General features: G+C 40.8%; 1 protein-coding gene across 3 annotated transcripts in view; it reads right to left on the reverse strand.

Annotated features, from left to right (window-relative positions):
* cntn3a.1 (contactin 3a, tandem duplicate 1) overlaps positions 1-13,685 on the reverse strand; it is a 29,523-nt gene extending 15,838 nt beyond the window's left edge. For all 3 annotated transcript variants that reach the window (XR_009131823.1, XR_009131822.1, XM_058084191.1), the window contains exons 1-8: positions 13,371-13,685; positions 8,261-8,407; positions 7,253-7,385; positions 6,697-6,872; positions 5,419-5,514; positions 1,209-1,412; positions 553-655; positions 30-214 (exon numbers count right to left, since the gene is read on the reverse strand). Coding sequence is in view for 1 of the 3 variants with exons in the window: in XM_058084191.1 (XP_057940174.1) it covers positions 30-214; positions 553-655; positions 1,209-1,412; positions 5,419-5,514; positions 6,697-6,872; positions 7,253-7,385; positions 8,261-8,315 (952 nt within the window). In the remaining 2 variants the exon portion in view is untranslated. The remainder of the gene's footprint in view (positions 1-29; positions 215-552; positions 656-1,208; positions 1,413-5,418; positions 5,515-6,696; positions 6,873-7,252; positions 7,386-8,260; positions 8,408-13,370) is intronic.
* Positions 13,686-14,096: the final 411 nt, after the last annotated feature.

The raw sequence follows: 14,096 nt of genomic DNA on the forward strand, positions 1-14,096 counted from the left end.
ATTTAGGACGAGTTAGAAGTCCTACTCACCATAGAACGACAGCTTTCCTTTGACAGAGTTTTTTCCTCTGTTGTTTTCAGCCAAACATTCATACATCCCTGCATCCTCCTGTTGAAAGTAAGGGATCTCTAATACTCCGTTGGCTTTATTGATATACACCTTTCTTCCAGAAGCGGCTCCATCAACTCTTCTCCAGCTGATGGTTGGCACTGGGCTAGAGGAGTGGAAAAGGCACAATATGATAGTCCAACCATTATAATTCCAATGGAACCATTTTCCTTTTATTTCTTTTTTTTATAGCAAGATGAACCTCATGCGCTGTGATGCAATATGTCCGTATGTCGCTTGAGACACACGGTCTGTTCACCACTTACTTTGCAACAGTGAATCAGCAGGGGAGCTTAATGTCAGCTGACTGACAACGTGACGTTTGTGATGTAGGTGACGCATGCAATCGACCCACACTGTACACTTTACGAGAGCGTTTACAGTATACTGGTGCAAGTAGCTGTGAGTCATGAGGGTAAAATAATAAGACGCAGGTAGACGTACTTTCCAAGTGCAAAACATTCCAGCTTTACAGTTGAGCTCTTGGCCACGGGGACGACTTCGGGGAACTGCACCTCAATCTTTGGCTCATATTCACCCATCACACCTGGGGTTGCAAAGACAAATTGAGAGCTGGTGTCACACAAGTCTGAAAGGCGCTATGGAGCCTTTCTTTCTGAACGGCAGAAGGATGACCTGAAATAATCACATCAATCAAGCAGTTTATTTAGATCACGTTAAAATAGAGTATTTAATAAGAACTTCTACTTAGTAACTAGTTTAACATAGGGAATAGGAATTGTTTATCAGTAGTAGTTTTTCATAGTGCATCCTTCATACCACATACTGTTTCTGTAAACTGACTCATATTAAAGGGGCCCAATTATGCTTTTTCCACTTTCCTGACCTATAAATGTAGTTAGAATGTTGGATTCTGGTGTTAAACCATGCCAGAATTTCAGATAAGGAGATTTGCAGATTTGGAAGTGAGCCCCGAAAGAAGTTCTGGATGGCTCAAAATGCTCGGTTTAAGAGGGCGTTGCAAAACTGTTCTTTTGTGATGTCAAGAGTATAAAAGATAGTGTCAATAGAAGATAGACACTATCATAGATAGACACTTGTACCAAATGTGAATATTCTGCCCGTGGTGTTATTCTTACCATCTGCTCGAAGCACAAGGGGTGTGGGAGGCCCTTGAACACTGCTTTTGGTGACTGTGTTGGTGACAACACAAGTGTAGTTGCCCACGTCGGAGGATTCCACTTTAGCAATGTAGAGGTTGCCTGTCTTCTGGGACACAAATCGGCGTGCGTCCTGGACAACTAATGATGGGTACTCGTTGAAGATCCACGTGAAGGTAAGCTCTGTAAACACAGCAGCCGTGAGGTGCATCATTCAAATATGTGCTCTCTTTGTAAATGTACTTGAGACCTGCTTAACAGGCAGAATGTGATTAATCTGCAGCCATTTCGGTTTAAAGACATGCCTTTGGAGATAAAGCAATTAGCGGATCGAACAGAGTGTGCCAGCCTTCGCTGATTAAAAACTGAAATGAATAACTATGGCTCTGCAATTACTCTTGCAGACTTAATCACTATGTTGGATTCACTATGATCGTGATAACAGTGACTGTCGCAGGTCTCAAGTTATACCGGTTACGATTTTCCCAAGTTCCTCGTTGATAACGTAGCTGCTGTCAAATCTCTCTGGCACAATTTACAGACATCGTTAGCAAGATTCATTCTTACTGTTGTTTGGACGTGATACCTCCTAATGTGCTGAAGGAAAATTTGGTCACTGGTGCTGTTCCCAACCTGGACTCTCTTGCCCCCCTAATCCATCATTAGTAATCTGGGTGACAGCCACCCAAACAATTTGTTGTTCCAGCTATTTTTTTCCAGGTCCCCCTTCTGGCTAAAGTGAAGCCCTTTGTTAGTCAGCCAGATCTTGAAATGGCGATGCACGTGTTCATTAGTTCTCACAAATGCTACAAAATACTGCTGCACAACTTTTGACCGATACTCGTAGACAGGCTCCAGTTCTGCGCAGAGTGGATTTTAAACTTCTCATGTTTGTTTTGTAAGGCAATAACTAACTCTTGGAAACTCCTCTTAAAGGGGAACTGCAATTCTTTGGAATCATTCAAAATCCTTATGTGAAGCATGAACACATATATATGACCCTTTTCTGTACATTATATTATGAGAAAACAAGTTACTATGAGCTAGCTAACAATGCACATCATTGGGACCATGAAGCCTTCTAAAAAAAAAAGAAACTCTAATAATACAGCAGTTTTCCAACTGACTTTATATCACAGCCAAACCACGGAGCAAGCAGAAGAAAAATAACAAAACAAAACACTGTCAGTGACTGATGCACAATCGTGCCTGCTGTTTAGTATAACATGTCTGTGCCCTGGAGAACATCATAGAAGATAACTGAGAACTTCTGGATGAGTTAAAGATTTATGATGATAAACAGGAAACAGAAAGTTAAAGACTCTGAGGTTTTATTTGATGATTTGACATAAGATCATCCTGTGAAAGGACTGTAATGGAATAATATAAAAACTGGATGATAGTGACTGGCAGATTTCATTCAAGTTCTCTTTAGCCTGTGCATAATGAGCAGACGGCATCAATTCCCCTGTCATAGCATTCGAGGAAAATAAGAAAAATAGAACATGACAGGCCAAGGACATAACAAATCAAGTGTGTATTATATCATGCAAAAGTACAAGGACAGCTTGGTTCAAAGTGTGTGCTGGCAAGTTTGCTCCCTTGACAGGAACAACCATTAACCGTGGCTACCAATGTCTATTCATAACGCGCAAGTTCACTCCATGAAACGGCTTAGGTCACGCACATGCATGGGAAATATCCCTGCAAGCCATTTGTGTTGTTTGTTGGCAGCCAAACAACAACAATCTTTTTTGTTAGACCAAAAAAGAGAATGAGTCATTGCAGTCTTGAGTAGATATATAAAAAGGCCTGTTTCCATTAGCAAAAAGAGGCCATGTCTATCTGACCACACTTATTCAGACCTTCACAAAGCAGTGGATAACATAAAACACATGTAACCTAAATACAGGACAACATTTGAGACGACTATTTCAACATTTTATACGTACAAGTTTGGACACCTTTTTAAATGCAATACTCATGCCTCACAGATTTACTACCTTCTGTAACTGTCAGTAAGGCTTTGAGGCATTGTTAAAGTGAAATAATGGCTCCCTGAATCACATAAGGGATACTTAAATCCTCTCAGGAGGGAGATGAGGCAGCTCTCTTTGTAAGGCCATGTTTTGTTGATCATGAATTTTGTCCTTTCAGGATTTACCCCAACTTGTTTCCCACTTTTATGGATCTTTGAGTGTGTAGTCAGTATTTTCAGTGTTTCAAATATACACCCTGGGTTATGCTATGTTAGATTATCTTAGGAGTTAACAGTGTCAAGGCTTTTTAATTGCTGGTTTTCAACCATGTGACTTAAAGGCAGTTCTCACAATCCTTGGCCTCTGCTTATCTGAGATTTTTCTTGGCCTGCCACTCCGGGCCTTAACTAGAACTGTGCCTGTGGTCTTCCATTTCCTCACTGTGTTCCTCAGAGTGGAACCTGACAGCTGAACTCTTTGAGCTAGCTTTTGTATCCTTCCCCTAGACCATGATGTTGAACAATCTTTGCTTTCAAGTCATTTGACAGTTGTTTTGAGGCTACCATGGTGCTACTCTTCAGAGAAGATGCAACTTAAATACCCTTTCTCATAATTGGTTTCACTTGTGTATGTCAAGCGTCAATGAGATATATATATATATATATATATATATATATATATATATATATATATATATATATATATATATATATATATATATATATATATATATATATATATATTCTTGACCTCTTTAAAGGGGACCTATTATGTTGATTTTTGGACCCATTGTATTGAATCATGGACTCCTATAGTGCAGCTACACACAATAACCCTTTCTAAAAGGGTTATTATAAAACTTTCTAGACCTTCCAGAATCTGCACCTATTCTTTGTATTTCCTTGGATTTGTGCTTCCCGCCAAAATGGTCTGTTTAAATTTACTCCACCCACAGCCCGCCTCCAGGCAGACTCACTCCGCTGTGATTGGTCACACGCCCAACGTCCTTCCTAACTACAAACAAACCCTACTTTCTCACATGTGGGTATATAAATGAATAATAATAAATAATGTGTTTGGAGAGCTAATTGAAAAGTGTTTAGGAGCTGGCTGGACAGAGTGGTAACGTGTGGCAACCTGGCCTGCCCGAGGTAGAGCTTCATCGCAAACCTCATTACCTGAAACCTTGGCATCGTTTAACATGAGAATACAACATTTTTCCTTTATTTATAGGTCAGATAAGTGGAAAAAGCATAATAGGTCCCCTTTAACAATTTGCCTAATTGTCATGACCCTTGTGCTGAACATAAACGGCACTAACATGACAATGTAATTAAAAGCGAAGAGCAGGTCAATCTTGATGAAATGTCCAATGTGGCAGATATGGGCCAGGTACAGTGGAACAGAGTGTGATTTAGAAAACAAACATCTGGGACACAAGTCAGTGTCAAGGTAAAATAAGAGCGGTTAGAGGCTAAACAAAAATTAGTTTGTACTCGTAACAAATGGCATGAGTAATTTGTTACAGGACACTTTTACACTATTGTGACACTTTCCTGATTGATACTCAGACATACTGCCACAGAAGGATACTTCAGATCGAACTGTTCCAGACCTGCCCTTGCTTACAGACATCTCAAATGATGCTACAAATCTCCCGAATTGTGATGTTTTTGTTTGGCTATAAAAAACTGCAGCTTTTGCCCAGACATTGACAGAATGACGACGAGGTGGTCGATCAACAATCTGCCAAAATAACATCCGCAGTCATCTGTCCCCCAGCCTGGATCGCAAACACCAAGTGTCGGCAGCTGTGGTACTGTAAGATGACTGATATGTGATGTTCAGATTATTAATTAACTTCAGTTTCACAATCAAGCAAAGTCCCCTATAATTAACTCCTTTCGGGAGGATAGATGCAGAGTAAATAAAGCATACGGAAGTGCATTATGTTCAAATAATGCCAAGGGACTCAATCAGGACAAAGGTCTGTTTGGTGCATTTGGTGAAACCCATCGCCAATGCACAAACAATCGCACCCTACACACGCGGGGGCACGAGCGGCTGTGGCTAGGTACACCTGTGAGCGACACACTCACAAGGAAATTACGAGTCTCCCACGGTTTTATCAGATGTGGAGGAAATCTGGGTGTATCAAAGTAGTTTTATAGCAAACATAGTTTTATTTGAACCACGAATGTCTATCTTACCTCCAGAGTGAAGGGGTGTACCACAGAGTAAGACCACTCCTTGACCTTCACGAACCCTCACTGGATTTCTTCTTTGAGCCTTGAAATTCTCTAGGTCTATTTGTAGGAAGAACAACCAACAAAGGGAAATAATCATTTCATTTCTCATAAATGCTATAAACACACAAGGCAAACAAGACCTGCCTTGATTGAAATTAGGTATCACTTTACAATAAGGTACACAAAAATACAGCAGTTACTGAGGAACTAATGAGTGGAGTAGTCACTCAGGAAATAGTTGGCAAGGAACTAGTTTCTCCATAAATGTATATCTGATTCTATTGCCTACAGTTTAAGGCTGTGATTTGATGTAGCATGTTTCCATAACAACAGACATGGCACTCTAAAGTCCTTAAATATTACTGACTGCTGCAGAAAGCAATTCCTCTGGTATAAGTCACACATGAGTAAGTTTAATTGCAATTGCACATTGTTATCACTTTCTGTGTTTCATCCACTGACTGCACACAGGCCAGTTGCGATTAAACAATGACTGAAACATCACTTGTATGGAGGCCAATTACATGTTGACAACCTACTGACTGAAAGCACAATGACACCGCAATCTTGGAACAATTTGCATGTTCTTGCCTCTAGCTCAAGGAGATACTGCAGGTCGGGCGGGCGAATACCCATCTGTAGCCGACACATAGAAACTGACATAGCTAGTGCTGTTAAGCCAAGTGAATGCACCGATTTCATTTCACAATGGTGACAGTTGGACCTTGGAACAGATGAATGTTATTTTCATTATTTCCAGAAGGGAAAATGTATCCTAAATCAGGATAAATTAGGGATCAGTTTGTGACTGTTGACGATCGGTGACGAACTGTTTTCAAAGAACAGGCTGTCACATTAGAAAATATTCGATGTGCCCAACTCTAAAAGAGCACAACTCTTCTGATCGATATTCATGTGGCGTATGCCGGGGTGTAAATGAGACACACTAAAAGCCAACAATGCCTGACAAGCCAAGCTGTTCTGCACCCTTGGATCTTCTTATCAAGCCTATCACAGCTCCGCACCTCCATGTGCTTCACCATTGCACTGCTCGGGCTATTTTGAGTGCTTTCGGATCCATGAAATTGGATGTGTGTGAATTAGCTTCTTTGGGCTCCAATGTGACTCTCTGCAATTAATGAGATTCCACAAAAGAAAAACCACAGCCGTTCTGTCAGATATGAGCTTGTTTAGGCAGTTGCGAGTAGTTGAAGAAGAATAGAGTCCTTCTGAACGTACAGGCAATGTGAAGACTGGCCTCTCTGCTGACGATGGTGCCAAATGAGTTTGATGCCAGACACTGAAAGATGCCACCGTTGTCTGCTTTACTCAGATGGGCAATGTGTAAGTTCCCTCCAATGAGGGAATAACGTGACCCCGGAGTCATTGCGATGAAAGAGTCATTTAGCCTCCACCTGGGAATGTAAAGCATACAGGACAAAGATTCAGTGAGCCATAACAAAGGATACTATATATTGAAATGACACAAATAATTCCCTCAGTCCAAACACACATAGTTCTGTCATAGTTCCTAGAGTGGAAGGCAATATCTAACTCATAATATATAATATGTCAGTAACTACAGCCAGTATCCTCACACTTGGAATGATCTGAGAGACTGTTCCATGCCTCTGTAGGTGCTGCTGTTTTGGTTGGCAACAGTATTCAATATCTTATTATAAGACGTTTCTCTGTTCCTTTTTGACTGCAGCAGGTCTTAAATATGTTACATACCCTTCAGGCCAAAACCCTTTCAAAATGATCTGCTACTGTAAGTGATGCCTGGAGGCTTTACCTGTAGGAGGGGAGTGGATGTCCCTGGGCCTCACAGCTAAACACAACCTCTCTTCGGTGCTTCCCATGCTGAAGGGGAAACACAACACTGCCGGGTTGTTTGGTGAACACAGGCCTCAGCAAAACTTTGTTTCCTACGTAGAGGAACAAAATATACAGTACATGTCAGCAGAAATGCCCAAGTGGGCCGAGAAAAGCCACTGTTGTTCAAACATGTAGATAGAAGCAAATTACGTTTGTCTATGAAACACTGTAGAAGACACAACAGCAAGTGTAATGTAAGAGATTATATTATATATTATATGTCCACTATCAATATCCCTTTTTATGACATGGACACATCATCTGATGTGTATCGGATTTCAAGATAAGTGTTTCTAATTGCTAAATTGGTGTGTCGGTGTGGACATGCAGCACAAATGCATGCTGTGATATGAACGACACACAGATGCTAATTATTTGACATCCCAGCTGCTAGGGAGGTAATGGTAATCTGGAGCAATACAACATGAAAGATTAGTCGCTCTGTAATACGCCATGCTCACAACTACAAAGTCCTAATTTAGCTCGCTCACATTTGACCCTGAACATTTTGCAAGAGGGAGGCAAATTAGGTGTCTCGTTAAAATCAGGATCAATGGAAGGATTTCTGTACCACGGCCCATGCAATCTCAATTTGGGTAACAATGAAAATGCCCTTTAAATTGAACGACAGAAAGCTCAACTGCAAGAGAGACGGTGTACTTTCAGAGATGGGAATCTTGTTATTCTTTCCAGTTAATGACTGAAAGAATGTTGATAGGCTGCCTGAAGATGCCACTGAAAAGACAATGTCATGGGTCTTAAATCGGAAGGATTGCTTGAATGCCTCTGGGTGCCACAACACCGATTTTTTTTCTTTCAATTGCCATCTCTTCTACGGTCCAAAGAAGCCGTCACCACAATCTATAAATAACAGTTCATAGTCCATATGCTAATAATATGAAGGGAAGAAAATGACTAGCAGTACCTGTCAGACAGTCCAGCAACGATAGCAGCAATGTGACTTTCCACAGCATCTCCATTTGAATGGTCTCGGGTCAATGTGGGATCACATCCGGTCCTAAATGTGGGGAATTCTGCAGTAGTTGTCCTTTCCAACACTTATACTTGTCCTCTGTTGAAGTAGAAGAAGAAGTTCATTTAGACTTAGTATGGAGTTTGACTTTATTTCCTTGATCGACTATTAGGAAACGTTGACCAAACATGTTGACAGTTATGATCATCTCTCATAAAGCAACAGATGAAATATTTGCATGTGACAGGCCGGTGGCAAAGTGAGAAAAGATTAAATAAATTGAGGAAATTAGCTAAACTGACTCTTTCCACAACATTGATCTTGGCACAGTTTTCTTTGACTGCACACAATCAGTGCACAGAAATAATCATGTTTTTCTGGAAATCATCATGAAGCAAGCGGTAAAAAACACAGACAAGTGAAATATTAAACTTTGAAAGTTATCTTAGATAAGCAGAAGGGAGGAAATGTGAACACATTTACTACATTTGCATACAGTACACTCCCTTCTGAGTCTACCAAACCATTAAAAGCAACACTTTTACCACCTAAATCTCATTATGGAGATGGGCTTTAGAGTGTCATCTTAGTATCCTGCGGTTATTATGGTGCCAATGTCAGGATCAAATGTTAGCTTTTAATAATAAAACACAGACGTTTCAAATCACTTTTTATGCTTCTGGGTATTTCTGGAGAGCTTCTCCTTTGAGGAGGAATAATTGCACAAGGATTGCTGAATTATTCCACATATTGTAATAAGAGAGAGTCATGGAATTCAACAAAACCTTGCACTGCACCTTCATACTTTGTACATGTATAATTTATTTGTGATTTTGCAAAATTCTAAATCTTCACCTATTCCGCCTATAACCCTTGAAATATACATGCCATGATAATGTAGTATCACAGGCAAATTCATGATAACATGTAATACTTTGATTATATAGACAGTATTTTGGTCGTTGTCAGCATTATGGGAACTTCTTTCCTGGGCATTTATTTCACCGATTGGTCAGATTGGTCATTGTTGTTTGCTGGAATTGCTGCCCCACACACTTTGCAGGGTATAGTTTTTCACTCATGGTAGGACGGCTTAAATACAAATCAAGACCAAATGATGGGTGTTGTAACAGATTTTCCCCCCAGATCCTTCTGTTCGCTTTCAGCCATATTGACTTGCCACACTGACCATGCATTGGACCTTGTTGCTCTCAATTTTGCAGATTGCATCATCAACGTGCGTTATCACAATACAGCAAGAGAATGAACATATCTCTTGTAGGCCAAATGTATATTGTTTCTATACCATATTGTTTCAATGGCACATCACTAATGTTCACATTAGTCATTTACTTCGTAAATGGCATATATCATGAGAGCTAATGACGAGATATTGCAATATTGATATTTTGTCCCACCGCTAACTGACGGGAGACTGGGATGGAAAACCCTATGATTTGACTCCGTAAGCGGTTATTCCATGTGGATGTAAAAACTATATAGTATACAAAGTATACAAAGCCAAAAGCCATCTCTTTTCCTTCTGTCATTTGCCAGCAGCTGCTGAAGCTAACAAACTGGCAATCTGTAGTTCAGTCAGACAGTGATGGCAGCTGCTTCGACCCTCTCCACTACAACCAATCACTCTGCTGCCATCAATTTTTCAAAAGTGTATTAATGGAAAAGGCTCTCCTGGTCCAGATGAAGATAAAATCCACGCTGAAATACGGCAGCAACAGACGCACGCTGTCTAGCACACCCCCTTAAGCACTGAATCATGAATGAGACCAGACACCCACTCGGTGCAGGAATGAGACCAGACTAGTAAAAATGGCATAAGATGCTGCATCTTTTATCACCTGAGCCACTTGATCTACGGACCCCTGCTTGATCAGTGTTTTCCTCCATCTCACAGCTTTGAGTGCCTGAAGGTTATTTAAAATTCATTTTCTGCTCCTGCTACCAGCTGGTAGTAAACGTGAAATTTCCCCTTCCACACATGAATCAGAGCTACAGCAGTCGCCCGTGACAAACTGGTCGAGATAACGGCATCATGTCAGATTATTATATCTTAGAGTTGTCAGGTTCTCTTACACTAAATAGTGAATCTGTCCACCAAAAAAACGTACTAGAGGTCCATTTGTCTTTCTGTATTTACTATGACTTCATATCATATCAAGACAGCCATTAACAATAATGCTCTTTAGGAAAGGATGTGTACTGGCCGCAACATTAGCTTCACTAACACGAAATGGTGAACTCCAATCTGCAGGTGCTCGGTGAAGAAACAAACACTCCTTCAGGTGTCACCATTTATACGAACACGTCATTAAATGCTTTTGGAGACGTGATCCAAGAAGCCAGTCTGACACAATAATCAGTATGTTTCCATGCATTGACTTAGTGAGATGACTGAGATGATTTGGTTTTCATACCTCAGAATGATGTCCCAGTTGATATGCATCTCCACTGAGATGTTCTGAGATTGTTGCAAAGGCACAGGTTTTCTTATAACTCTTGTCAGTTCGGTCTCGGGCTGATACTGACACTTGGGGGCATGATACCTGGCCTGATACCAGACAAACCATGTGATGATCTTATTATCACATACTATTTAATCATGAGCTTATTATCACGTACTATTTAATCAAAAGACCATTTTGTTTCCAGAAAATTTTCAGTTTATTACATGTATTATATCTAAACAGTGTAAACACAATAATTGCAAAAATATTTCAACAATAATATTTTATCAACAGTCTTATCTTATCAATGTCTGACAATTAAAGTTCCATTAATCAAGTTTGAGTTTTTTGTTGACCGGAGAAGCACTAGGCACTAAGCACTCGTGTGCTGTTCTCTGATTGGTTGTTTCACGGGCACGATACCAGAGCAGCGCGCTCTGAGTGGACAGCTACGGGGGCTGATACTGGACATGGTTAAACTCTATATTTTATCAGTATCACTGCCCTGGGCTTTGACACAGTATCATTTTCCCGTATCATTCATGGGTGGTTTCTAGGGTACAGGGCCAATTAACTGGAACTGTAGTATGTGATAATACTGGATATCATTACATTCGGCTGCAATACCTAATGACGACGCCGTTGAGCAAATATGCTCAAAACTTGTTTGAACCAAAGCTTTTACATTGCTGCTGTTCACAAACGGCTCACCGTGGGACTCAATTGAGGAAGTGCCAACTTAGCCGGTTGTCAAGACTCAGCCTCAAAGAGCAGAGAAAAACAAAGAGACTAATAGTGTTTTGATGTAAGCACACAAGCTGCGGCTGTGACACATCACATGCCATCTTCCTCATTCCTCCAGACAGAACTCTCTGCACGAGTGTCCCAATCTCCCCCATGATGAGCACAATAGCATGTGTTGAAAGGTTCTCCCTGTTTGTGTCTGCATGTCCAGGAAATTCATGTAAAGAGCGAAGTCATTCGATTAGGATGCCCTCTATTTATCATGAAAAATATTAAGCCACTTATAAGCTTGTAACAATGTCTTTGTAAATACACTATTAATGAACTCCAGGAGACTGAGTAAGTTTGTTCATATTTATAAAAGACACCATTCACCTCGTCAGATGTGTCTGCAAACTTTGTGGGACAGATGTTTCTATACTTCCCTGTAGATAGAAATAGAAAGTCAAAAACTCACAAGACATTCTACCATGGAAAAGCATGCCAAGGTGGGCAGTAAGTCAGTCCATATTTCTTCTACTAATATTCTCTATGGTGCCCAACCTAGTGCTGGCGGCTAATGCAGTGTTGATTCGTGACTGGCTTGGTTATGAGGCACTAGCTAGGCTGCTATCTATCGGGTATGTTGTAAAATCTCATTTACAACATACCCCAATTCTGTCCAGATGAAATAAGTTGTATAGAGCAGCTGAACTGAGGTCAAACTACTAATGTACTCTTATGTGTTAGCGTATTTCCACAGCATTTCAGTCAAGCTTCAGCGTCCTTCCTGTGTTCATTCTAAATATGGATTTTTGTACCTTTTTCCAGCGTTTCAGTTTCGCTTCAGCTTTTCAGCATTCTCACGCAATATCTGCTGACATTTGACAGTTCAAAGTTCAGTTTGAAATGTTGCAGGGGGGAAATGGAACTAGAGGGAGCAACCACAGAAAGCTGTGAGATGAAAAGCTGCAGGAGACAGCCTGCAACTTCAATGTCTCAGCAAGAAAAGCAGATCCTTTCACTGAGTTCATGCCGCACATAGCATCAAATTAGATATCGTTTTCTCACAATATAAAAGAAAAATGGCCAATTACTTCCCGGTTCCTATAATATATTTCCCTGATGTCCATCCACATTTATGGAAGTGAGCGAAAATACGTTTGGCCTTTTCACAATGAACTGGTGACAAGGTTGTGTTTTAAGATTTAATGCAGGGATTGGGGTTAGAGAGTAAGAGTAGGGTTAGGGTAAGGGTTGGGGTTAGGGTTGGAGGGTCCTACAACCGTGGTCCACACATCATAAAGGTTAGTATTATTATCTATCTCCTCCTTGCCCCTTTGCCTTCGTCATGTGCTCTCGATAATTGTTTTTCTTTTTTATTCACGTACCATCACGACCCCCACGCACCCCACTTTAGGAACCTAGGCTGTATATCATATCACTATATATGATGGATTATATGTATACCATTACACTGTATACAACACATGGAATATGTATACATCTGATGACAACAAATGAGTTTTTCCAGGTTTGGGGAAATTTGTGACAACTCACACAAAAGATGCATTGAATAAGATAGCAGTTGGGAGATACAACAAACTAGTGCAATAAACCACTAAAATCATATTAAAAACGGTGATTGTAGTTATTGTTTCTGATGGTCCATGCGTGCAGAGACAATAAACAAACTGAAGATGTTCTTTGAATGTGCTGTAAAACATTGCAAGTGTTGCCTTATATGCCAGCATGGCAATAACTAAACTTTGGAATGCAGCACAATGTTCATCTTTGCCTTTAAATGTGGTCAAGAGTCACAAACAAATTCTGTTTAATCCAGACGGCTAAGCAACGTAGTAAAAGTGTTTTACCCTCGTACGTCCACCGTGGTGTTTGCCGACACTTATCCCTCTTCGGAAATCCATGTTATGCAGCTCATCGCCTCTCAGCCTCCGAGTGGATGCGAGATGGGAAGAAACAACTCTTCTCTCGCAAGGATGATGTTGCTTATCTTTATCCTCGACACCCCTACGAATGGCCAATCGTCTCCCCGCTTTCCTCACTCAACCCTCCGGGCTCCGGGAACCACCGGGAGCACAAGTCCTAGCCGACAGAGCCCAGCGGCGACAATGTTGCGTGGCTCTGTGTTGGGTGTGTGTGCTTGTTTGGGATTCAGACAGGAGAGACAGGCTGCCTGACGGAGGCGGGAGGATTCTTCGTGTGTGTGTGTACTGTGTGTGTGTGTGTATGCTGTCGCATTAATACATTGCACACAGTCAGGTTGATTATGGACCTCTTTTATTTGCAGTGTGTCCTGGCTATAACAAACACAGTTTGACAGAGGGATGACAGGTGAGCATCGACTTTGGTCACGGATAACCTACATTGTACATGAATTATTACAAATTAGTTTAACAAGATGTTCCTTTTTAAATGTCTGGTTGTTGGGATCATCCATTCCAGGTAAATATATCATACAGCAGACCAACACAGTGATAGATGAGAAGTCAAATGAACTTTATAGGATTTACAGAAAGTGTGTATGTCACAATGCGGGAGTTGACAGTTCACTCCTTTTGTGCCTTAGTTCCTGGCTT

This window comes from Doryrhamphus excisus, chromosome 10 (assembly GCF_030265055.1).
Source record: "Doryrhamphus excisus isolate RoL2022-K1 chromosome 10, RoL_Dexc_1.0, whole genome shotgun sequence".
In the NCBI taxonomy this organism is placed as follows: domain Eukaryota; kingdom Metazoa; phylum Chordata; class Actinopteri; order Syngnathiformes; family Syngnathidae; genus Doryrhamphus; species Doryrhamphus excisus.